The sequence below is a fragment of the Anarhichas minor genome, unplaced genomic scaffold, assembly GCF_050575085.1.
Source record: "Anarhichas minor isolate MPS153535 unplaced genomic scaffold, ASM5057508v1 ptg000010l, whole genome shotgun sequence".
NCBI classification, from domain to species: Eukaryota; Metazoa; Chordata; class Actinopteri; order Perciformes; family Anarhichadidae; genus Anarhichas; species Anarhichas minor.
Genome location: NW_027466456.1, coordinates 916104 through 942334, shown reverse-complemented (window position 1 = coordinate 942334; position 26231 = coordinate 916104). Strand labels below are relative to the sequence as shown.

At 42.3% G+C, this 26231-nt stretch overlaps 1 protein-coding gene across 3 annotated transcripts; it reads left to right on the top strand.

The window, feature by feature from the left end:
• Positions 1-1363: 1363 nt before the first annotated feature.
• On the top strand, positions 1364-26200 carry clocka (clock circadian regulator a). 3 transcript variants are annotated; one of them, XM_076087354.1, is made up of 24 exons: positions 1364-1497; positions 6877-6970; positions 13157-13381; positions 13484-13575; positions 14674-14733; positions 14960-15108; positions 15205-15296; positions 15723-15830; positions 16075-16164; positions 16290-16410; positions 16521-16634; positions 16723-16841; positions 18119-18201; positions 18585-18691; positions 18783-18930; positions 19018-19093; positions 19192-19336; positions 19687-19790; positions 19965-20084; positions 20704-20862; positions 21113-21316; positions 21397-21584; positions 21751-22012; positions 22317-26200. In XM_076087354.1, the coding sequence occupies exons 4-24, from the start codon at positions 13556-13558 to the stop codon at positions 22536-22538; spliced, it is 2691 nt and encodes an 896-aa protein (XP_075943469.1). In that variant the 5' UTR covers positions 1364-1497; positions 6877-6970; positions 13157-13381; positions 13484-13555; the 3' UTR covers positions 22539-26200. The 3 variants fall into 3 exon arrangements, with proteins under 3 accessions (XP_075943469.1, XP_075943471.1, XP_075943470.1); XM_076087356.1 differs by lacking the exon at positions 15723-15830 and having other exon boundaries at positions 19195-19336; XM_076087355.1 differs by lacking the exon at positions 15723-15830.
• Positions 26201-26231: the final 31 nt, after the last annotated feature.

Below are 26231 nucleotides of genomic sequence, written 5' to 3'. Positions count from 1 at the left end.
CTTTTCCCATCATTTTTAATCTCTCCCTCGCCTTAAAAAACAGGGAAACAGCGCCACTCGCCCATTGACTCCATATGAGTGGTCACAAGTGGTATTGCATCTTTGGCTGCTTTTGGCTGTTGCCATGGTGACGAGATGGGGAGAATGCTAAAATAATGGGATGGCCAATTAATCCAGGAGACACTCTCGTTCAAAGAGCAGACAGGAGAGCCAGACTCTTAATCGGTCTGTCACTGTTCTCTTATTACATTTGTGTTCCCATTGAAAAATAAATAACAATACATTAATTTAAAAATAACAATAAGTTAATATACGTCATAGTTTAGGCTAATAAACCTATAATGTTATAAATTATCTTCTGAAGGGATTAAAATAGAAGATGGGATATTTTCAGTTTTTTTCCTGTAAAAACTGGACGATTTGAAATTCATTCATTAAAATGTAAAACATGTAAAACATGTCATAACACTATATGTTCCTATATATATATTTAGGCTTTTGTATTTTATCGTCTTTCTTTGACTTGCCACAAAAAATCCAAAAACCTTTGTTGACGATTACAAGTTGAAAGTTGATCTAAAGACATATTTAATAGGCTACATGTCTAATAAATGTCTCCTGTGTTATTCTTTCACATAATTATAGAAGTGCAAGAATGACACACATGAGAGGGTATATTCATATATTCTCTATCTTGTAAGATAAACCCCTCTGCTTTAAACAACAATATTTTTTGGGGCAAATCTGTTATTCAATAATTTAAGGATCATTTATTGTCATCATGCAACACAGGATGCTCCATGAAATTCAGTTGCAGCCAATTATTGACACAACAAACACACAACAAACAAAACTAAAACAATAAAGCATTCACGTAGTGTATGTTTTTGAATTTGCATCATAAGGAATGTAAACAACAACAACAACAACAACAACAATTATCTGGGCAGATGATATGGTTTTCACGTTGAAAAAAAATCAACATGAGGATAAAAACATTGTTCATCAACTTTGACTGTTTGAGTTGATGGACAATATTTTGCTCAATGTTGAATTTTGAATTCAGACCATAGTAGCCCTATGCAATGTTTTTGTTTGTTTTGTCTTTATGTAAATAACATGCCTAAAAAAGAGGGGGGAAGCTAAAATTGTTTTTTTTTGTCTTTCCACAAGTGATGTCAACAACAACAACAAACAGTACATAACATAGTTACCTGCGCGTGACTATCCAATCCAGGTAATCTGACAAAACCTGAATGTCGATCACCTTTTCTTCTAACCAGGCATGCCTGTGTGTGTGTGTGTGTGTGTGTGTGTGTGTGTGTGTGTGCGTGTGTGCGTGTGTGTGTGTGTGTGTGTGTGTGTTTGTTATCTGGAGCATGGAGCGGTAGGTAGGCCCTTTTTGGCTCCAATTCTAACTCCAGTCAGCCCTGCACAGTCAACCCGTCAGCGGCAGCGGCAGCAGCGCCACTGGGTGGAGGGATATCCCGTTCGGGGGTAAGTGTGTGTTAATTTCTACCGGTTCAACTCTTTAACATCGCTTAATGTCCGCAGCCTGCGTGTGTGTTGCTGTTGACACCACTTAAAAAAAGCAGCAAAACGGAGCAGTTGTTGTTTTTTACGTGTGCTTGTTCTGGTGACAAGACTCTGGCCAAAGGCCCGGTGACCCACATTCTTATCTAATGCTTCACGTAGCTTAGCTAACTAGCTTAGCTAACTAGCTAAGCTAACTAGCTTAGCCGCAGCTAGGTTTGACATACATACAGTATGTTGTTGAATTCTCGCTACATTTACAGTAAAACAAATAAGTAAAACTAGCAGTTACAATAAACAACAACAATGTATATCTAATTTGTCCCGGATAACGTAACAGTGTGTGTCATACATCGCAGTTAAGTGTGTCAAACTATATAAAGCTGTTGTTGTTGTTTTGTAGGGGGTGTAATAACTGACGTTAGCACGCAATGCTAGGTAGCCGTTAGCATGCTAGGCTAGGTAGCTGTTAGCATGCTAGCAATCATTGCCCCGGTTTTTGCCGGCCGGTATCACCGGCAGCAGCAGCAGCAGAGAGACAGACAGATACACGGATAGAGGTTTGTTTTTTTTAGTTCAGGTGTGATTTCACATACGTGACAACCGGACACGTCTCACCGGCACCGTCTTATCCACGACTACTGCCTCTTTTTTTAACGGTATGTCTGGTTTCTCCTTTTCTTTCCAAGGTGTGTGAATTATTAGATTTGTAGCAGCTGCGTTTCTCTCGAATCTCCGGTCGTGTTTATCGCTGTTGTGCTGCAGATATGAGATTAATCACATCAATCCGCTGGTCTACCTGTCATCCAGCAGTGACCTAGATAGAGCTGCAATGATTATTATTATTATTATTATTAAATTAAACGGTAACTATTCTGATCTCTTTTTGAGTCATTTTTTTATGATATAAAAAGTCAAAATGTTCTGATTTCTGCTTCTTAAATGTGAATATTTTCTGGTTCTTTACTCCTCCTGAGAGAGTAATCTCAATACATTTGAGTTATGGGAAATAAAAAGATATATGAGGACTTCATCTCTGGCTTTGGGACCAAACAATTTAGATAATTGATTAATTGTTTTTTCAAGAAAATAACTCAAAATGTTCAGATTTCTGCTTCTTAAATGTGAATATTTGTCTGGTTTCTCTTCTCCTCTCTGACAGTAAACTGAATTTATTTGAGTTATAGACCAAAAAATAAGACATATGAGGACTTAATCTTAAGATTACAGCATGACAGCATGGTACACATTCAGATAAAGCTTCAACTGTCCTCATAGCACACGTTATGGCGCATTGTGGCAAACTGCATAATGCAATAATATAATGAAATTAAGTTATGATGTTAAATTAAACTTTGTGACGTCTACTATAGTTGGATGTTTGTTGTATTTAATATTTTAAAGACGGTGGTAACATCAGAGTTCATCAAGATGTCTTTCAAAAATTATTTCCAAGTAATACGGTCTAGACCAGTGTCATCAGATAACTTCTTACTCTACATAAATATATTTAAATTGACTTCCTGTTTTAAATCCCGTCTGATTTTGTGAAGAAAAACTTGACAACTTTCAATGTTTCCTACAAGCTAAAAATGTGATTTTACTGTATTTTCTGATAGATATTGTGATTGTTAAATATGAATAACTCACCTTACAGGCACACAATAGAGATGTAGTAATACATTGTTACTACACAAAAGTGTTGGAGCTGATAGTGGAGCATTAAGAAATACTTTGACACATGTTTTATTGCTGGCTGCAGGTTAGGAGAGGACACTGCTTAGTCGGATTATTTCCCTTATCTACCATTCATTGTGTTTCATTGTAGCTCGTAGTGCCAAAGATTAGTTTCGCAGTATTCTTTTCTTTGTTTTGCATTAGTGAGCCTTTCGTATCTGGTTCATAGTGGCTTATTGAACTGTCTGGAGTACTTGGATTATATAAAAAGCATTTTTATGTCAACATGCTGAAGGCTTTGATTACTAAAGGGTTTGCAACATACAACAATATATGAAGGGGTCTGAATGCATCACACAGTTGATCGTAACAAAAAGAAGAAGAAAAAAAAGTTTAAAATAAATAGAAATGCTGATCATTTTGATATTGCTTCTTTTTCAAAACAAAATATTTTAAGATCGTTGTATTAACCAGGAGACAACCTCCGGTTCTGAAGAGTGAAGCCACTGCTTCATGTGTTAAAGCTGCATTCTCTCTAGTGTCCACCAGGGGGCGACTCCTCTGGTTGTATAGAAGTCTATGAGAAAATTACTCTACTTCTCTCTTGATTTATGACCTCAGTAAACATTGTAAACATGAGTTTATGGTCTCAATCTCTAGTTTCAAGTCTTCTTCAATACAGCATGATGTTCATTTAGTACATTATGGTCCATTTAGAGTCACACAGACCATAAAGCAGGGGATGCTTTAGGGCGGGGCTACACAGTGATTGACAGGTCTCTACCAGAGACGTATATGATGTCTCTATGTCACTCCTCAGTCCAAATATGGTCACTTCCTGTTCACTGGTTGCAGTTTGTTGGGGGGGGGGGGTGTAGATGTGTAGATTCAGATATGACGTTCTCCAGCTTTGCGTGCAGCTCTTATCATTCACTGATAAGAAGTGATGGATCTACCAATTATATTCATTCCTAGCTGATGCTGATAGTCAGCAGATTCATGGGGACTCCTTACTTATCGGAGAGCGGTTAATGAATGCTGAAGATTAGAAAACACCTGCAGTAGTCTGTAGAAACGTGAAGTCCTGCACCATCAGGTGTCCCCCACATCCCCAATATGTACAGTAGTCAATGGCAAAATACTTGGATTGTGCCATGAATTACACACATGATGTTTGTCAATTTATAAGACAATTTTGCAAGTTGCGATTTGTCGTACTATCATTTCTTTTAGTGTTAAACCCGATCAGTCAACTACGTCTCTCGTCTCCCTGTCTTAGCCTGCTAGTTAGCGAGCTAACTCCTCTATGTTCCACGTACAAAGGTTGTGTTATCTGATCTGATGTGTTTTTATCAGCCGGTGAGTGAAAGAACGAGTGAGACCTGTTATTGGTGTGAGAACAACCCGGTACAAAACACACACATTGTACAAAACACACACATCGTACAAAACACACACATCGTAGCTTCAGAGAGAGACGACACTTTAGGGTGTGTCGTCTTTCTAACTTCGTATTTTCACACTCTTGTATGTCAACAGTTTTACGAGAAAAAGTGACTTTCTTGACGTTCAAAATTATCTTTTAAAGTACCCTTGAAATAGTGTTTTCTAATATGTTTACTACAGTGTGTGAGCGCTGCTATCATGAGTGAAACTCTTGCGTTTTGACACGGGCCTTTTTCTCAGAAGTGACCCTGACTTTGACGTCATCTCACGTCTTTAGCGGTTGCGTCTCTGTTGTCGCACGCGTGCGGTTGTTATTGGAAGCAGGGGTTTGATAAGTTGTCTCTCTCTCAGCAGTGACGGTCTTTACTTTAGCCTTCACCTTTATTCGTCCTCTCAGTTTAACTGCATGTGGTGAAAGATGGACGCTGCTCGCTGTCCCAGTGCTTCAGGGTTTGATTTGGCTTTGTGCGGAGGATATCAGATTAACTACGTTCAGCATTGTCTTCTTAATGTTGTTTAGGACACGTGACTGTGAGTCATGACTTCCCCGATATAAAGCCTTGTTGTGACTACAGACTGACGTTTGTCCTGCAGCTCATAATCTCGTGCCGCCAATATTTGGTCTGCAGAATGCTGTTTGTTGAGATTCATCACACAAACAATGATCGATTTGTTGTGAGATTATCAGAACATATGAAGCGACGTTCTACTTCCCTGCTCTCCCTTTTAACACCTTTGCAGAATATCTCTTTTATTTTACCCAAAAGGCGTCTTGTGACACCTCCAGACTATCTGACACTGACCATGTTCATTGTAATGAAGGAATATTTCACCCATCGCCCTTTTATGTGTTTTTAATCTGTATTTGGACAACACTAGAGTTTAATGGCATTAGCTTGTCGAGATATAATAATTATCTTCGAAATTCCTCCGCGAGTGATATTGGCCAAAAGAAAGTAAAAATGAACATTTCTAAACATCTATGAACGGCTAACATGTAGTTTGTTCCCTAGTTCCTAAAAAGAGTAAATAAACATATTCAATAAATACACATTCTAGACTTTCCCAAGAGATTTATGAGATTGTTTCTCTCACAGCTGACAGGTTCGGGCCTTCTTCTTACATTTAGTTCCTGAGAAAAGTCTAAATTCGAATTCATGTCGTGTTCTTGAGCCGCAGACTCGTTCGTACCTGTGTACTTATGTTATCGTAAATCAAAAGCATGTCGGTCAATCTCAACTGGAAAACGCCCTGTCGGTCTACGTGAGCGGGCACGAGACTGCAGGGCCGTGTGCACACACAGAAACTGAAAAGAAGGGTTGAGAGAATGAAGCACAGAACGGACAAAACCAAAGTCTAAAGAGGGTGAAGCGCCGGGGGTTTAAAACGAACAATAGATCTGAAGTGGAGGAACTTCTGCAGAGATGAGCCGTCGTATTTATCGGTGTCAGAAAACATTAATATCAGAATCTTCATGAAAACTGCACAAGTGGGTTTTAAGAAGACATTTCTTCATCTAAAGGAACGTGTATGAGGCCAATTCTTCCCGTCAAAGACAAAAGCGCTTCTTATTACAATTAACTTCAAATGATGAAGGCACGGTGTTTGATTTTGACCTCCTCACTTAAGATTTCATTAAACGTATTGTCTGTCTTCTGACAAAGTGAACCAAATCAATGAGGAAGATCTTTGATAGTTAATATTCAGGATAGATGTGAAACAAAATGAAAATCACACCCTCTAAACTAGAAATAAATCTGGTTTGAATTAAAGATTGTTTAGAAGATATTTAGTCAAAGCTGATCTGAAGAGGAAACCTGTGGACGGAGGAGAAAAACAACGCTGAACGGAGACGCTGTTGACTCTTCCAGCCCACAAATAGTTCGAACTAATTCAAATCATCGACTGCACTGAACACAAATAAAATCATATAATTAAAGATATATTAAAGATAAAATATGTAATTCTGATCTGTGCATGTTCAGCACTTAATCACCAACCAAATCATCAAAATAATGTCCCATTAATTTGATCACCATGGGTAGCTTATGAACACGATGTCTTTGATCGTGACGAAAGTTATAAACTGTCCAAGTCCACACACTCTCACGTGCACACTCTCACGTGCACACTCGCACACCTTGAGCATCACTGTTTACACTGATGAGCTTCACGTTCTTGATTCAGACGTGTGAGTTTGATTCTCTTTCTGTTCAACAGGTGAACGATTCAGACATTAAGGAGTTGACGACAGACCCGTGCGTCATGAGGTGAAGCTGTTCTCTAATTAACCATCGACTCAAAGGACAAAAAGGTAAAAGACATCTTGGACACTTGAGCCCCGTGCTCCTGTAGCTATGCCTACGGTGTATGTGATAGAATCTGAATTGTAAGTCGCTTTGGATAAAAGCGTCTGCTAAATGACTGTAATGTAATCTACCCACAAGGCACCACTGCCACGGTCGGGTTGAGAGATCTCGGTGTGTGATGCTGGTAGCGGCTAATGTAGCCGCGAGCCGCTAGCCTCAGAGATGAAGAGACCACAGAGGCTCACTTCATTCTAACTCCAGCTTGTCAAACGTTCAAGACAATTTATCCGACTCACAAGCTACTTTATAGGACTTGTTTGACACACAATGACCGGACCGCTGGAGCCTCAATCCTCACCAGACATTCAGCGTGTGGCTCACGAGACGCGTTGTGTTGAGAGAGAGTTTACTGCTGCTGAGCTCTGATCTTATCTTACCTTTGGTGTAAAAAGGTCAGCAGCTCCAAAGGTGCCTTTTTAATAAGTACAGTACATATCATCAGTTGGTGTCAATATACATCCTACACATACAGCATATAGTCACCTTTACATGTGCATAGTGATCCAGTCCACATGTGTCCATTCAGAAGTTTAAATGCACTATTTGCAGAACACTTGACTGGTATTAAGACATTTTCTCTCTTGCTTTATTGCTGGTCATTGGTGCTTTTGGTATATATTTATATATATATATATAACTTGTGTACGTACTGTAACAGTCCTGCCTATTCTTTGTTGTCCTTGTCCCGAGCTGTTATTTCTATTTCTGTGGAAGTACATTAAGAGAAGTCAATTTAAAAGAATTCCTTGTATGTGCGCTTATACGAAATACATAAAGGTTATTCTGATTCTCATCCCACTTGAGCAGTGGAGAAAATAGGCACGACGTTTCAATCACAGTTATTTTCTGTACCGATTTACAACACGTTCAGACAAAACCTATGAGAGTGTTGTGGTATTTCCCACAGTGCAGCACGTCTAAACGGATCTTGTGAGGTTCTGCTTGATGAATGGTAGATTGGAAGTGCTCCCTTTATCTGAGATTAACTGCAGTCAATAAAGGCCTTGACACATTAATCTGTAGAGTATAATATAATGTGGTGCAAAGTCTTCTGGGAAACTACAAGAACACACACTCACACAGAGCCGAGTCGAGTAAAAGCATCGGTTATTTAGGTTTCTAATGGTCAAACTCGTATATTGTGGGAACAAAATGTCCGGTTGGCATAGTTAGCGTATATATTCCAGATGAGGTGTTGGCGGTCACATATTCTGATCGTGGACGGTGGTCCTACAGGACTGTAGGTCTGCAGTCATTCTCCAATGACCCACTTGGCGTCGGTTACGAGGCCCCTGGCTCAGCTCCTGGTCCTCTGGGACTGGAGGCCGGCAGCGGTCCAGGGGGCCCCTGCCAACCGCAGCTGCTCGCGGCCTCTCAAACATTCCTGTCTGTAGGGCCGTGGAGGAAAAAAAGAAACGGCAAAACAAAGACCTATTTTGTGCTGCCGGGCCTGTGGATCTGGGGTGCGCCGTGAGTGTGAACGTTGAGGAGTTTTTGGTTGGTTACAACGCTGCAGCAGTTGTAACCAACGCATGGATTTTATTGCTCAACGGCCGAATGACCAATGACGTTATTTAACGCCGTCTCACGTCACAGAGGAAGCCTCTCCGCCCGTGAACCCGAGGGGGGAATCACATCCTTTGATTGCTCAGTGGATGCATGTCAGCAGGACGTGCACGCCTTGATGCTGCCTCAGACAGGATGTGTGACCGAGTCATTCATTCATTCGTGTGTTGGTTTTTTGTTGATTTGCATGAGTCTTTAGAATGACGGCTGTTAAAATCATCCTGGATATTTCCAACCTCCTCCTCCTCACCGGAGTACCAAGTCTGTTGTGTTGCAGACGGCACTGATGTCCAATAGTACCAGCGAGTTTTAGGTCTTTACTTTATAATTGCAGGTTCTTGAAATCTACTTTTCAAAAGTCTTTTTTTTACTTTGTCACAGAACCAAAAGGCGTGTGTGAGGGAGTCACTCACTTTAAACATGTGTCTGAGGAGCCGGTGTCAATAATTTATACTGAATTAACATATATTTTCATTTGTGGTAATTTTATATGTTGTAAACATTTCTTCCATTTATTTTGCATCTACCGTACCAAGATCTTTATCCCATTTAATATGTATGTTCTGTAGCAGTTCTTCATTACACTTTAAATAGAATATTGTAAACAGCCGAGTTTCTCCATCTCAGCTAAAGCTCTATTCCCAAAGTCAAGAGGAAATGAAATTAGATTCCTTGTTTTGCATTATAGCCCAGACCCCCTGACCCACTCAAAAAAGAAAATACATAAATAGTTTTTAATCTTCACCAGTCTTTTCTTAAAAGCATGTATGTTGTATGTTGGGATCTGTGAGGGTTTCGCTCTCGGGTGTCGGGGGTGTGACGTAGAGATGATGAAGACAACACGAGAGTTGCCATGACTCCGGAGTTTACCGAACCATGTGATGCATTTGGGAGCTCTGTCTGCAACGTGCCTTGTACGAGGCGTCAGCAAGACCAGCCGGTCACCTGATTACTCGTTGAGGCTCCATCTGTTCGACTGCCAACTATGTGTTTATTTATTTTTTAGCTGAAAAGCTTGATTTGATAGCATTTTGGTTTTCTAAAGGATGCTTCTGCATCGAGGGCCGCTGCTCCTTTGCACATCAACAAGTAGTTCCTGCCTTCATTAGAGTGGTGTTCTAATGAGCAGTGATATTATCCTGTGTGGCGGAGCATAAAAGTACAGAAGCTGTTCTCCCGGATGGATATTGATTACTGCTTTACATTTTGGATTTTCATCACCGGGTACATTTTCTATTTGAGTTTGTGAGCTCAAGAGAACGCTCTGCTGTATTCTCTATTTGTTCAGTTCTGCTGTGTCGCCTAATTTAATAGTGAAAGCCTCTCTCCCCCTGGTGAGGACACTGTGCCTCATCACAATAAGGACGGGAGGGATTGCTTGTGATTTCCTCTAAATGTTGCAGGATGAAGAGAACGTGCGTCACTGCAGCGCTTTCCTGCACAGGTCGACCTGTCGCAGCGTCTCTACTCCCACAGACCAGAACGCCGTCGTCCGATTCGTCTCCTGTGATGGAGGGAGTGTGTGTCGGCTGCGGAGGAACTCAGCCAGGCGATTTGTTTTTTTCCGCAAGGCGAGGCCCGGTTGCCATGGTGTTGTTGGCACAGTCGACTGCGCCGGCATCTCGGTGCGAGGGTGTGGCGGAGGGAGGGAGGGAGGGAGGGAGGGAGGGAGGGGGGGGGACGAGCGGTGCCACAGATCCACTTCGGAGTGACTCATATCCTCGGAGCTCTGCTGCCCTACATCCCAGTATGCGTCCACACACACACACACACACATACATGCACACAGACACCCACACACACACACACACACATGTGCTAAAAATGATGACAAACAAGTGTTTTGCGAAACATGCGAAGTCTGTGACTTCGCATGTTTTCAGGATGAAAGCGATGAGGTGTGTTCATTTGAACGTCTACATGGTCGACGTTACTAGAATCTGATAATTGACTGTTGAAAATTCATCATCTTTGCACATCTGCTTCGTTTTGTTTTTAATCCTTGCCGTCTGTTCCCGCCGAGGCCCAGGGAACACCTTTCAGCATATCGTGTGACTAAATGAGGAAACGTGATATCGCACCTTTCGTGTTACTCGCTGTGTAAAATGGTCTTTAGAGGATGTGTGCTGACGTGGGAGGGTGGTGTTATTGGTCGGAGCAGGAAGGTGTTGCCTGTGGAGCTGTGATTAAGTTAGATCGGAGAAAGAGGAGGACGAGGAAAGTAGGTCATTGGGCCAGCGGGTCAGTGAAGCACAGATGACATCACGGTTATACAACCTCTGCTCTGGCGGTTATACAACGCTCAGTCTGATACGCTGGCGTCCTTTCTCCTCCTGCTCTCGTGTCGCTCTTTTCTTTTTCTGACATTCAGTGTTTTTGTCTGGGGCTGTTTTCAAGATGCTGTAGAGCAGAAATGCAACTTCTCTCTGCTTCTGTTTTTTGTGCAGACAAAGCGCTTTAACACAAGTCTCCACTCCCTTTTTACAAAGTGTAGTCGTTGGCCGCTTGTGTTGCCAAAGCGCTAATCTCAGATAAGGCGCCCCGTTCTTTGTGTTTGTGTCATGCGGTGTGCAGTGAAATAACACTGCATAGCTGCAAGTCAGTGGCTCTCGGTTAAACCTGCTCCGCCTCCTCTTACTGTCATTTATTTTCCCCTTGCATGTCTTCACATGAAGGTGTAAGTTCTCACAGTGCTGACTTCCCCTCCCTGCTTTGATGAACCTGGCAGTAAGTTCATTTATAAATTGCCATAAGTGCTGAGTAGGGTTTCCCTCTGACACTTGGTTAGTAGTTAAGGAAGTCTGTCTTTAGGTATTGTATCTATTATCTTCTCTATAGGTTTGTTATCTCTGTGCAGGCAATGAGTCAACTTTTAAAGGCAATAAAAAAACAAGAGTTTGTTTATCCACTTGCCCAGCCGTGTCAAGTGAGTCAGAAATCAACTTGCCTCGACAAATAGTTTTATCTATTAAATCTTTATTTCAGTAAAATAACTTCCTCACTAACGCAGACGCACTGAAGTCCTGTTTCCAGGATAATTGAAATGCTCGTTTGCACTTCAGCTCCGAAACTTTGTCTTTATTTATTTGATTTAACGTTTTATTCTGGCTAAGATGGCGGCCTTAAAGATGCACAACAGATTCAGTGTCGGGACAAGTTCAATGAGTGCTCAAAGAATCCTAAACTTTTAAAGGTTTTGCATTCTTTTAAATAATGATCCATATTAAAATGTCCCTGTAGCTCACATCGAGATGAACATCAGTCTCAGGTGCTACAAAATATAAAGAAAGTGAACGTAAACACATTTTTGTGATGTGTTTTTGTGGTATCTTGGAGACTTTCCTTAAACGTGAATGTGTGATAGTGTATGTTATAGTAATTAGTGTTTTTTTTTAATGCCAAATGCTACTCGCATACAATACAATAACAGACCTTAAGTACTTGAGTAAAAAAATTCCTAAAATAGCTAAATCTGCAATAAAAGATATATTTGTAATAAAGGAAACGTTGTATCACGATACATTTTCTCACCAACTCATAAATAGGCCGTCCTGCTGAGAAAACCTCCCGCTCAGGTTCTGACGGTATTAGTTCATGAAGTAAGTGGGTCAAATATTTAGGCTAGAGCCCCAGCGGGCCTTCTCACTTTAATCTGACGATCTATTGTGGGCCGACCTCCACAAAGAGAAGAGTCGAGTCAGGTGATCGGAAGAACACGTCGGCATGAATCCATCACTGACTTTAGGGTTTAAATCAAGATGGATGCTTTACTGGATCTGCCACATCAGCATTCAGGGTTTGAAACATGAGGCAATAACTTAACTTTAAAAGACTTGCATCAGTATTTGCAATGAAACCATAGACTGTGTATAAGAAGTGGACGTAGTCATCGTGACGTCACCTATTGGTTCGGTGCCATGTTGTTTTTTCCATACCCAGTGAACAGGAAGTGACCATATCTGGACTGAGGAGGAGTGACGTAGAGACACCGTATATACGTCTCTGGTAGAGACCTGTCAATCACTGTGTCGCCCCGCCCTAAAGCATCCCCTGCTTTATGGTCTGTGTGACTCTAAATGGACCATAATGTACTAAATGAACATCATGCTGTATTGAAGAAGACTTGAAACTAGAGATTGAGACCATAAACTCATGTTTACAATGTTTACTGAGGTAATAAATCAAGAGAGAAGTAGAGTCATTTTCTCATAGACTTCTATACAACCAGAGGAGTCGCCCCCTGGTGGACACTAGAGAGAATGCAGCTTTAACACATGAAGCGTTGGCTTCACTCTTTAGATCTGGAGGTTGCCGCCTGAATGAAACCCACAATATGGGACTTTAGTCATTGCTTGTGCCGACACAGTGTCTCACTCTAAATGGCAGTTGAGGTGGCTGGAAAATTCTGCATTATTGCCAAGCTGGACAGAATAATGGAGTGTATAGAATGGCAAAAATCATAATCACAATTATGCCAACCTCACTTTATACGCTGCCTTTCATAAGCTGATGAGCTGTTTTTGTATTTCAGTAACGACATCGTGTGTGTTTCTCACCTCGTACAGGCTCTGATGTCGCTGCCATGTGCCAGTCTCACACCCGGAGCAATCGAAAAACTCCGCTCTCTGAAGACCTCTCTTCGACTGTCTCCCCTCTGATTGAGGAACCTTTCGGTGACTCTCCTCCGGGACTCGCGGAGCTCCGCCTCTTCCATCGCCTCAACGTGACCCCGCCTTCATCCAGCAGCAGCTTCCTCATCCTCTCACAGGACCGGCTGTACTGTCAGTAAGGTGAGGTTTGTGTTTGTTTTACCCATCGGACTCGTCTTTGTCTACTGTTTTGAAGCTGTTTGGGAAGATGTTGTTTCATGTGTGTTTCTTTTTTCGTCAAAGGTTCGTTCACAAATGTCTACCTCACGATTAAAAGACTCGTCTCCAGCACTGCGACCCTGAATAGGAAACAAAATGACCTCGAGCATCGACCGGTGAGTCAAACGCTTTGAGTTACCGCCTTGTTTTCTTATTCATTTCCATTAATTATGTCGTCTATAACGTGTCAAAAACACCAATAATCCCCCCAAAAATGCTTTGTTCTAGATGATGATTCAAACCAATTGTTTCTCACAATTGCCATACATTGATTTTTGATCAAATTGACTAAAGTCTCTTTCCCAGTGGACAAAAAAAGATCTGTCTCTTGTCTTCATGTGACTCTGACGTAGTCACGAGTTTCTAACGGCTCCAACTCCGACTGGCAGTGATGGAAAAATGTGACGCGCGTTGAAGTGAATATGTATTAAATAACATCAACAGGGATTTGGACAGTTATTATAATTTATTTACGTACAAAGCATACAGTTAATATTCTCTCCTCAAAGCCACCAGACAGCAGTCATTTTACCTCGCTGATCATCGAAAACACACTTCATTCAAACTCAACAGGAACAAAATAAAACTCAATAAAAGCGCCTTAGTTAATCTCTCTACTGTTCCAACAATCACCGACTCTGGTTTGACCGAAACACGTAATTCACAGAGTTGGATGTGAAGAGGAACGGTCTTTACGTGTTCTACTCAAAGCCACCAGACTCCATCGACAGAAACGGTCATTTTACGTCGCTGATTGTTGTAAAACTCATTCAAACCCGAGAGGAACTAAATACATTGATTTTATTCTTTTTTTAAACGTCTTGGTTATTCTCTCCACTGTTCCAACGATCACCAAACTGGTTTGAGAGATTGAAAGAGAAACTGAATAAGTAATAAAAGATACAAAAAGAACGGCTACTCGTTTACTGGCAGTAGAAAAGGAGTCTATCGTACATTTAGCAGGTTTTCCTGTGTTTAAAAAAAACAAAAACCTGCATCGACGCTCTCAACTTTTGGTGGAAACAAATGTGTAATTCTCTCAGCAGCATTGGACGTGAGTCACGTTCAGGTTCCAGTGTTCAGGTTCTACGTGTTCAGTTATATTCTTTACTGCTTTTACGTCAAAATCAAAATGTAGGATTAGCAGAGAGACTCTCCACATAAAAGATTATAGAATATTAAGAGGATCTTAACTGTTGCTGTTTGTTCTGCAGGGATGACAGCAGTATCTTTGATGGGTTAATGGAAGGAGATGAAAAGGACAAAGCCAAACGGTACGACTCCCCCCCCCCCCACGTCATCCTCCGTGATATTACAACTTTAGTTTTTATGAGAGTTCATTTGATAATAAAGCTTCCCATGCAAAGATGGATACAGCTACCTAACTGTAGGGGTACATCAGACGTTCCTAATAAAGTTTTCATAGCCCTAAAATGATTGCAGCACTGCTAATGTAGCTGCAACCAAACCACTGTATGTTACCGTTATCTCCACCCACAGAGAGTCCCGTAACAAGTCCGAGAAGAAGCGCAGAGACCAGTTCAATGTCCTCATCAAGGAGCTGGGCACCATGCTACCGGGCAACACCCGCAAAATGGACAAGTCCACTATTTTGCAGAAGAGCATCGACTTTCTGCACAAACACAAGGGTGAGGAGCGCTCGTCGCGACCCAGAGATCTCTGTTCGTGAGTCTCGTACTTGGGCTGAACCCGTTTGTTGACGTGTTGTTTATCTTCTTCATCAGAAATCGCTACTCAGTCCGAGTCGACTGAGATCAGACAAGACTGGAAGCCTCCTTTTCTTAGTAATGAAGAGTTCACTCAGCTGATGTTGGAGGTGAGCTCAGAGCACTTTTCAGCATCGAGTGCATTACGGCTGACATTCGAATGCTGCGCAGCTTCTTTTTCTTTATTCTATTCCTTCAGTTTGAGCCCAGTATTTGGGCTCAGTTGCAGATAAAGATTATGATCCACTTATCAGTGTTCCAACCGCCGCTGCGGGATTATGAGCGCCGGTGCTAAATGTTTCCCACGGTCATCCTCTGCTCTCGCGGATTCCACCAGATAGCATGTTTCATCAGCGACCTAGAAGCGGCTCTCCGCTCTGCTTCGCTGCTATATCTTTGATGGAGCAGTACAGATTGAGGAAGCTTAACCGCTACAACAACCTCTGAATTTTCCCAAATAAGCTCCTTTTCCCAAACAAATCTCTGATCCATGTCGTTCATAACTGGACTTTAGATATTTTGCACTTTGTCTGTAGGCTGCAGCACAACAAAGTAGGAAACAAATGACAACAAACACAATTAAAAAGTCTGCTTACTTTCTGGTAGAAGCTCAGACATCCGGAGGAGAGACGGCTGAAGCGAAGGTAAAGCTGTCGGTAGTGAATATTATTATAGCTATTTATAGAATTAGATTCTCAGACTCGTGTGATACAAACATAAGTTTATTGTACAAAAGGTTTGACGACATTTAATGCTTCATTCAAAAACCTCTACAGAAGCTTTGAGCGTAAGGAGAACACGGTGCCGCTCTGCAGTCGTCTCTGCTTTCTCTGTTTGTTTACAGACTTTTGTTCAGAGTGAATTAAAAGAGTGACTTTTGTTTGTCAGGCGTTAGATGGATTTTTTCTTGCTATTATGACTGATGGGAATATAATCTACGCCTCTGAGAGTGTGACGTCCCTACTAGAGCACTTACCCGTGAGTATGATGTGAACTTTTTTAGAACATTATGGCAAAGCCCACGTGTCAACAGTGCCCCCTGTTGGACGCGGTGTACGTGCACATGCTCAGAGATTCATGAACGGATGTTCTGTGTGTTTCAGTCTGATCTCGTGGATCAGAACCTGTTGAACTTCCTGCCTACGGGGGAGCATTCAGACGTGTACAAGGCTCTGTCCTCTCACATCGTGGAGGGAGAGACGCTGACACCCGAATATCTGAAAAGTCAGCGGAACGTTTTATCTGCATCGTTTCCATTTGTTTTAATTATGCTATTGTGTCATTTTACTGTCAATTCTAACTTTCTAATGCTGTCATTTCCTTTTTATTTTCAGCAAAAAATCAGCTAGAGTTCTGTTGCCACATGCTCCGAGGGACCATCGACCCCGAAGAGCCCCCCGTGTACGAATACGTCAAGTTCATTGGAAACTTCAAGTTCCTGAATAACGGTGAGCTTCGCTCCGCTGATCGTCTGAGCCTCGAGGTTCGTGGCTGTTTAAGACTCTTTAACTCCTCTGTTGTGTCGTTTGTCACCAGTGCCTAAATGTACCCGCAACGGTTTCGACGGAGTGATCCAGCGATCGCTTCACTCTGCCTTTGAAGACGGAGTGTGTCTCGTAGCGACTGTGAGGCTCGCCAAACCACAGTTCATCAAGGTAACGATCATCTTCTCCCTCTTCTCCGGCGGTGATTCTGTTCACAGACACTTTTTATTTGTTTTAAAATAAATATGTGTCTTTCTCCCGGCTGAGTTAAGAAGCTGCTGTTGATTTTACTTTTTGCTGTAAACCCTCTGAACCCCAAACAGTTTTTGGGGCGTTTTTTGCCCCAAAAATGTCTTTTGTGCAGAATAACACAGTTACGATGCCATAAATCAAGTTAAATTCTTTAATAATTATTTTTTTTTAAATTAGAAAACAATGAAATCTTTATATCCAACATTTTTCCATGTGTTACCAATGTTGGAAAAAACAATTTATGCTCCATGTGCTGTATTTATTAAGCTATTTACATTTTTATAATCTCTCCCTAGAACCTCTCCTCTCCTCTCTCCTCTCCTCTCTCCTCTTCTTCTCTCCTCTTCTCTTCTCTCCTCTTCTCTTCTCTTCTCTCTCCTCTCTCCTCTTCTCTCCTCTTCTCTCCTCTTCTCTTCTCTCCTCTCTCCTCTCCTCTCCTCTCTCCTCTTCTCTCCTCTCCTCTTCTCTTCTCTCCTCTTCTCTTCTCTCCTCTCCTCTTCTCTCCTCTCTCCTCTCCTCTTCTCTCCTCTCCTCTCCTCTTCTCTCCTCTTCTCTCCTCTCTCCTCTCCTCTTCTCTCCTCTCTCCTCTCCTCTCCTCTTCTCTTCTCTCCTCTCTCCTCTCTCCTCTCTCCTCTCCTCTCCGCTCTGCGATCAGCAGCCTGAAGTTCAGTCGAAGTTTCACAGAATTATTGTCTCGTGACTGTTGGTCTCAAACGAGTCAATCATAGCTTCATAGTTGCGCTGAGGAGCTCAGAATTTAATGTTTTTTACAGGATCTGTTTAAAGCAAAAGGTTTATTTGTGGCGACATTTAGAATGAATTCATTGTTTTTGCTGAAATATTACAATTTTAAGCTTCACTTTTGCTTCTTTTTTCTCATGGAAGGCTTCGTCACACATGATGTGTTCAAAGACCGTCGGAAAGATGATAATCCGACGATAATAACATATTTTTACAGCTTGTGGCTGATAAACGGTGTAGTTTTGGTGAACGTTTAAAGAAAACAAGCTTCTCAATCCCGCCGGAGGGTTTTGGGGTTCAGAGGATTGAGAATCAAATGATAGCCCGTCAGCATTATGGATCAACAGAACCCTGATCATGGGCTCGGATACTTTAGCATTTAGTAAATGTGTTTTTTAGATAAATATAGATAATGTCTAAATACATTCTGCACTTTCACCTCTACCTTTTCACAGGAGATGTGCACTGTAGAGGAGCCGAATGAGGAGTTCACCTCCAGACATAGTTTAGAGTGGAAATTTCTCTTCTTGGACCACAGGTAACGTTTATATATATATATATTATTTATTTATTTATTTATTTATTTTTTTTTTCTTAAAGTATCTTCTTCCAATTTGTGATTATTATTATTATTATATATATATATTTATTTTTAGTGAAAATTGGCACCAGACACCCGGCAAAAGTGGCTCTTAGATGTGCTTCACTCACCAGACTGTGTTTTCGTAGTTTCGTAAGAAAACACACGAAAAATGTGGACTAACTTTTCACATGTTATACGGACCATTGTATGAGGATACGATGATTTATGAGATACAATCCTGACTGATTCTGCATCATTCACAGGACCGTATTTATAGCTGAACAACAGAAGGTGAAGGAGAAAGACTCATCTCAATAACATGTTCTCTGTCTGTCCAGAGCTCCACCCATTATAGGTTACCTCCCGTTTGAGGTGCTGGGTACTTCAGGGTATGACTACTACCACGTAGATGACCTGGAGACGTTGGCCAAATGCCACGAACACTGTGAGTACATCTCAAAGTTCATCCACGGTCGTCCGCTTTCTTTATTGAGCGTTCAGAAGTCAGTCGGCTCCCTCTCCTTGTGTGTCTGCAGTAATGCAATACGGCAAAGGAAAGTCCTGCTACTACCGATTCCTCACCAAAGGGCAGCAGTGGATTTGGCTTCAGACCCACTACTACATCACCTACCACCAGTGGAACTCCAGGCCAGAGTTTATAGTCTGCACACACACTGTTGTGAGGTACGTGGAAGATTTTAAAAGCAGCTTTTAGATTTTTAAATGCAATGATTATTACTCAGAATGACGGGGTTATCTTTTTATCCACAGTTACGCTGAAGTGAGAGCAGAACAGCGCCGAGAGCTCGGGATCGAAGAATCACAACCTGAGATCACAGCAGCCAAGGTGAGACTCCTGCTCTACAGCAGCTGGTTTGTTTTAAAATGATGGATCAGTAATCTGTGACGGAGACCCCGGCTGACTCTTCTCCCTCGACCTCGCAGCAGTCCCAGGATTCCGTCTCCGAGTCGCAGCTCAACACGTCGAGCCTGAAGGAGGCTCTGGAGCGCTTCAACCACAGCCGGACGCCCTCGGCTTCGTCTCGCAGCTCACGCAAATCCTCTCGCACCGCCGTGTCTGACCCGGCCTGTAAGCAGCCATCTCTACACGACTCGCACGGTCTCTTGTGTTAGGTGGTCATGAGCTGAAGTTGCATTAACAGAACTGTATTTAATTTTTTACAATTCACTGAAAAGGTGTTTGCTCTCCCGCTCACACCAATAATACCGGATTATGGAAATAAATGAAAAGAGACGTGTATGAACACTCGAGGAGTTAGATTAGATATTAGATTAGAATCACAGACTCCACCTATGAATGTTCCTTTCTCGTATGTAAATGTAAATGACAGGTAATCGTAGATTATGGCGGACTTTCTTACAACCCTGTCCGACGACGACAAAGTCTAACGCCACCACGTGTTTCTGTTTCCCTCTCAGCGTCTCAGATGACGCTCCAGGCGGACAGCAGGAGTACTCCGGGTCGCCAGTCCGTCTCCGCTGTGGAGATGACGTCCCAACGGAGGTCGTCTGTCAGCAGTCAGGTCGGTGGAGGGACGAGAGCGGAGTCTGGCGTGAAAGAGCTTTAATTAGGGAGACATTGTTTTAATTAATTAGTGATAGTTAATTGAAAGAATTTGAAGTGATTTGTTCTGAACCGTTCTTCATCCTTTTTGGTTTGTTTGGTGTTAATGTTGGTTTGTGTTAAACTCTTTCAGCAGTCGATGAGCTCCCAAAATACAGGACAGAACATGGCCCCATCCATGGTTTCACAACAGCAACAACAACAACAACAACAACAACAACAGCAGCAGCAACAAGTTCAGATCAGCAGCCAAGTAAGATATTCATCTCGTTTCTAAAAGCTTTATTGATATCTTATCCTCGGAGACAGACGGACTGATTCTGTTAGTGGAGCCTCATTATTGGATTCATTCATTACGACAAACGGCTAAAAACAAAACTCAACTCGTCTGTTTTCAGGACACATTTTGTCCAAGTTGTCGTGGCTCAAAAATCACTGACATCTGAAGGAATCCTGAGCTGGAGGATCTGCAGAATATTTCAATTTTCTAATAAATTATATTATTTATCCCCAAAAATAACTTTACTTAAACCGTTTATTTTCTGGTTTAATATTGTTTTGCACATCATGCATCATAAAGACAGATGAGTATATTTCGTACTCTAAATGTGATTACAAGAATCTAAAATAAAATGTATAATTAAATGTATTTCAGGAGGCTTTTCTCTTCTTCCTATTAAGATCATGAGCATTAATCAATGTTTTAGTTTCCTACACTGAGGCATAAGTAGAATACAGGCTGTCTGCTCCAGATATGAACCTGGACCACAGCTTCAGTTGCACCTGAATCACTGAATCTGTCTTTAGATTGAATCACTCGTACTGCCATTTAACTCCCCGGCGGTGTCCCCAATGTCCTTGTTCCCTGACAGTCGATGGTGCAGTTCTCCAGCCAGCTGGAAGTCATGCACAGCCTGAAGGAGCAGCTGGAGCAGCGGACCAGGCTGATCGAGGCCAACATTCAGCGGCAGCAGGGCGAGCTGCGGCAGATCCAGGACGAGCTGCAGAGAGTTCAGGGACAGAACCTGCAGGTGAGAGTGCTCAGGAAAAGCACGACATCACAGAAAAGCATCACTTCTTGTGATGCCAATGCAAAAGTTTCTTAAAGCTGCATTCTCTCTAGTGTCCACCAGGGGGCGACTCCTCTGGTTGTATAGAAGTCTATGAGAAAATGAATTGATGACATTTTGGACAGACGTGGATGCAAACTGCTACTTGACTGGTTGACTTGAGTTGGTCGGTCGGTAATTGTTTCACTAGAATCTGCGCTGGATGTTTCAGATGTTCTTGCCGAAAGGAGCCGGAGGACTCAGTCTGGGCTCTGTTCAGATGGCCCAGGGGAACGTGGTGCAGCAGGGAGGAACCCTCAGCATGCAGGGCCAGGTGGTCTCTGCAGGACCTCTGCAGAACAGCATCCAGCAACAACATGCCATCCAGCCCCAGCAGCAAACACTCCTACGGGATCAGAGCACAGCGCTCTCACAGGTCTGACAACCCCCCCCCCCCCTTCAGTGCTGATCATTAAACACATCTCAGTCTCTAACTCCGGTCCTGTTTGTTTTCAGTCTCAGCGGTCGTCTCTCACTCTGCAGCCTCAACAGAATCCACTGCCCGCCTCTCTCTACAACGCCATGATGATCCCTCAGCAGAGCCCGGCCAACATGGTCCAGATCGCCACCAGCCTGGCTCAGAATACCGGACCCAGCGCTGCTGCTGTGGCCACGTTCGCACAGGACCGTTCGGCTCAGATCAGGTTTGTCATCATGTTATGCCATGCTGCCCACCACTTTAAGGGCCTCTGTACACAAAGCGCCCTTTTCTGGCTGAAATGGGGCCTATGTTTCTATGACCACCGTTGTACGGTAGTCTAGCATCCATCTTTGCTTTGTATTATGTATTTGGGCGACTATCTATCCCAGGTTTCCCGCCAGTCCTCAGCTGCTCACCAAGCTGGTGACGGGACAGATGGCCTGCGGTGCCGTCATGGTCCCCACCACCATGTTCATGGGCCAAGTGGTGACGGCCTTCGCTCCTCAGCAGGGCCAGACCCAGACCATCAGCATTTCCCAGCAGCCGCCACAGCAGCAGCAGGAGCAGCAGCAGGTACAGCAGCAGTCACCGGTCACAGCCATGCAGCAAGGGCAGGCTCACCTGGCTCAGCAGCAAACACAGTTCCTACAGGTAAACCATTAGGGGGGGGGGGGATGTTTTCACATCAACAACATAGATATTAGAGATCAATTATGAGTTATTTAACTTCCTAACACGAGCTCTAAACAGATTCAAATACATCATTAAAACTACGAATGACAAGATGTTATATTAAAACATACTATGTTAGATTTCCTAATCATTTGAATTGTGTTTTAATGTGTTTCAGAAGCAGATAAAAGTCGCTCACAGTAACTTTAAATCTTGACTCGGCTCAACAGGTTGACTTCCGTCTTCTCATCGTCCCGCTAATCAAACTTTCTCTCCACTCAAGGCTCCCCGGCTTCTTCACGGAAACCAGTCCACCCAGCTGATCCTGCAGGCGGCGTTCCCTCTGCAGCAGCAGGGCGCCTTCGCTGCTGCCACCCAACAGCAGCAGCAACAGCTGCAACAGTTACAACAACAGAAGCAGCTACAGCAGCAGCAGCAGAAGCAGCAGCTGGCCCCTCACAGGAGACACAGTCTGTCTGACCGCTCGGCCAAGCAGCCACAGTAGCCGGCTGTGTGAGTGTCAAACCCAGACGTGGGGGTGTCTTTGAGAGGTGGGGGAGGAGTCAACGTGCAGCTCTGAGACGTGATTGGACGAGCGGGCTGTGGCTTCAGAAGGATCTTTGGCTGTTTGCACTTAACTCCTGCTGCAGAGAACACAGCACCGTGTCTCTCTGGCAGGAGGCAGAAAACAGGGAGCCACAAACCCTATAATGGAGTCCCTCACACCCTCCCCCGGTGTGTGTGTGTGTGTGTGTGTGTGTGTGTGTGTGTGTGTGTGTGTGTGTGTGTGTGTGTGTGTGTGTGTGTGTGTGTGTGTGTGTGTGTGTGTGTGTGTGTGTGTGTGTGTGTGTGTGTGTGTGTGTGTGTGTGTGTGTGTGTGTGTGTGTGTGTGTGTGTGTGTGTGTGTGTGTTTGTGTTTGTGTGTGCTCCTCCGGTCACCCTCACAGGATTGTTTTACGCCGAGCTCTCCGGTACTTTAATGCAGCCGAAGCTTCCATCAAAGCTTCAAGGACGTCCTGCAGAAGCGAACGCCCAGAGGCTCGTGTGTTTTGGATGTTTTCTCTTATTCTTGTTTGTTTTGTTTTTTTCATGTAAAAAAAAAAAAACAATGATGGGTCAGAAAATATTTTTTACAAATGTGGTGTAGATTGAACTTTTACTGTACAGAACATCACGTGTAATATATTATGTAAATATACCGAAAAAGAAAGAACTAATATTTTATATGATGCATGAAAAGAAGTGCGGAGTCTGTTATTTGAAGCTTTGAAAAGAAAAGCTGTTAAAATGCTGAGTGGCTGATATGTTTGTGTGTCTGAAGCAGACGACGCTGCTGGTTGTGTCACGGTTTGTTTGATCCTTCGGTCCATATTGTCACTGAATTTTAAAAAATGTTTTAAAGTATTTTTAAAAAAACTTTTAAAAATGTGCTTAAAATCTGCACACTCATTTTTAACTTCAGTCAAACTACACAGTGATTGACAGGTCTCTACCAGAGACGTATACGAGGTCTCTACCAGAGACGTATACGGCGTCTCTACCAGAGACGTATACGAGGTCTCTACGTCACTTGTCCTCAGTCCAGATATGGTCACTTCTGTTCATCGGTTGCCAAAAAAACAAGATGGCGACGGCAAAATCGCCAAACTCGAGGCTTCATAACATCAGTCCACAAACCAATGAGTGACGTCACCATGACGACGTCTACTTCTTATCTTCAGTCTGTGGTTTGAACATGTGGAAAAGATCTTTTAACCCTAATTACTTTGGCATTATGATGCTTCAGCATCTGTTTCACATGTTCAATAAGTGGAATTGTCACTTTATTTGGAGATGATGTTCTAATCCCTCATTTCAGAGTTCATTTGGCTTCCGTCGTATTTATGTAAAAGGTCTTTTTTTTTTTTTTTAGTGGTTGTAATGTTATTTCATGTTTAACTGGTTATTTTATGGTTGTGTAGTTGTTCAAACTTCATTATAGTCGGTCACGTGTGATATAAAGTCAGTGTTGCATCGTGTTGAAGAACGGTCACTTCATTTCAAATATAGATATTTTTGCTCGTCTGAAATGTTCAATATAATCATCTGATGACTAAAAGAGTTTTCACTGATTAAAACCTTATTTAAATAGTAAGGTTTAAAAACAGTTTACTCGACTGAAAATTATTGAAAAAAAACAAGGACATTTGACAGGACTAAGATTAAATAAAGAATAATAAAAAGGGATAATGTCCGAGGTGTCCATTATCAGTAACGTACTGTGACTTTAATGACTCGTTGACCCAATAATTCCTAATAATGGACGACTCAAAACACTTTATCCCTCTTATACCATCGTCTCTTGCCAAAGCAAAAAAAATAAAGTAAAGAAATGAAATGCTCTTCCTTCAGCAACAAAGAAATGATCCATAACCCTCACTAGTCATCTTCATACCTGCTGTCAAACTGCTGCTTTAAAGATGCCATCAAGTCGCAGTGAAGTCCTTTTAATCTGTTGTGGCGCTGCAACACTTCATATTTATATAAAAGGTTCTCTGCTGAACACTTACCAACCTGTGGAGACCTGTGCTCCATACAAACAGACCTCTGGAGTGTGATGTATAAACTATATATATATATACACATGTATACACCTTCAACACAGTGAGAGACTTTGCACAATGTCAGATGCAGTAAAGAGTTATTTTTCTATTACCTGAATAGACGACATCAAACCTCAGCTTCTGCTTTTAAATGTGCAAACCTGAAGGATCTAAACGAGCTGTGACACGCACACACACACACACACACTGTTGAACTTCTTTCTCACCCAACAAAGCTGGTTTTACATGTGAGGTCATGCTTATGCAAATTTTTGTTGTATTTGTTTTGAGTCTTAACCAGTCAAGTTTGTTTTCTTCATGCTGGAAGAAGTTGTAAAAGTGACGCTTTTTAAAGTCACTCAAATAAACCGAGAAAATGTTTTTTCTATCCAAAGAGACGGATCCCCGAAATAAAAAGGACTCGTTGTGTTAAATGTCGTGTAGTTCTGATGTTCGCACTAGAAACAGTTTTCAGTTTTGGTTTGGCTCGTGGAATTCACTGCTGCGCTTCACTCGACGACACTTTCAACGTTCATACGACTATTCAGTGTTCCAGAACAAGTTTTAACACGTCCTACCCATAGAAATAGACGAGTAGAACAGACATCCAAACCAACGTAGCGGGACGGTCAGAGCGGCGGCCATGTTTAAGTGTAACGTTGCCGTTGATGCTGTATTCCATCTACTTCAGAAATCTGAATGAGTAGCAGGGAATGACGTCACACCCGAGTTGACCGTAGCATCGTGTCAGATAGGAGTCGGACAGTACTGCGTGTATGATTTGGGTTAATGAGAAACGAGGCTAATAAACAGCTTATTACTATAGCTCGTTTACCGTTGATATGCGGAGCAGCCATCTTGGATTATACGGTCGGGGTTTTGTCCAACTTTCAGTCAGAAATCTGACCTCAGGCGGCTTTCCACTTTAAATTCTGACATACAAATCAGAAATGTCTTTTTCCGAGTTCAAACGCAGCGTAGCGTAAAAAAAAAAGAATAAACCGACTTACGCTAAACTGTGGAGTCACCGACGTGAGGTTTTGCGTTAACGACTAAAACCATCAATGGAGTAATAACGTTACGAAGTGTAGAGAAAATTAGTAAAATTTAACAACTTAATGCTTCACACAGACTGTCACACACAGATGGCTGGCTAGTTAGCTGTGTATGTATATATACATACACACATATGTAAGTATGTATACGACATACAGATTCATATATCCTTTATTTAACTAGGAAGTCACTTTGAGTTTTTTACAAGTGAGACCTAAAAGTATATTAAATTATTACACCAGGAAGTCCTCCAGCATGCTCTTCTGACCCACAATCCTTTGCTGTGGATTTATCCCTAACATGTTAAAAATGTTTCTATTGTGACGCTGAGGCACAAAGACGGACGCTTCACATCCTCTGCTGCCATCTGCTGGTCGGCTTTAGGTCCTACACCTTCATATTCTCAATCCCTCGCTGCGCTGCATTTAAAATATAAACTAAAAGCACTTCAGCAATTTCTTGAGCCAAACCCGCTCCATGAATGATCATTTACTCCCCTTCCGTTTGAAAATAAACCTGTAATAAAACATTCTGCTGTTACTGTTTATTTGATCCCTTCA

Bases quoted from the DNA above. Each gene is read 5' to 3' on its own strand.
- clocka (XM_076087354.1), top strand. From the start codon at position 13,556: ATGACCTCGAGCATCGACCG. The intron at 15,831-16,074 runs GTAAAGCTGTCG...TTTGTTTGTCAG, and splicing joins GAGAGACGGCTGAAGCGAAG to GCGTTAGATGGATTTTTTCT. The intron at 21,585-21,750 runs GTTTGTCATCAT...TATCTATCCCAG, and splicing joins GACCGTTCGGCTCAGATCAG to GTTTCCCGCCAGTCCTCAGC.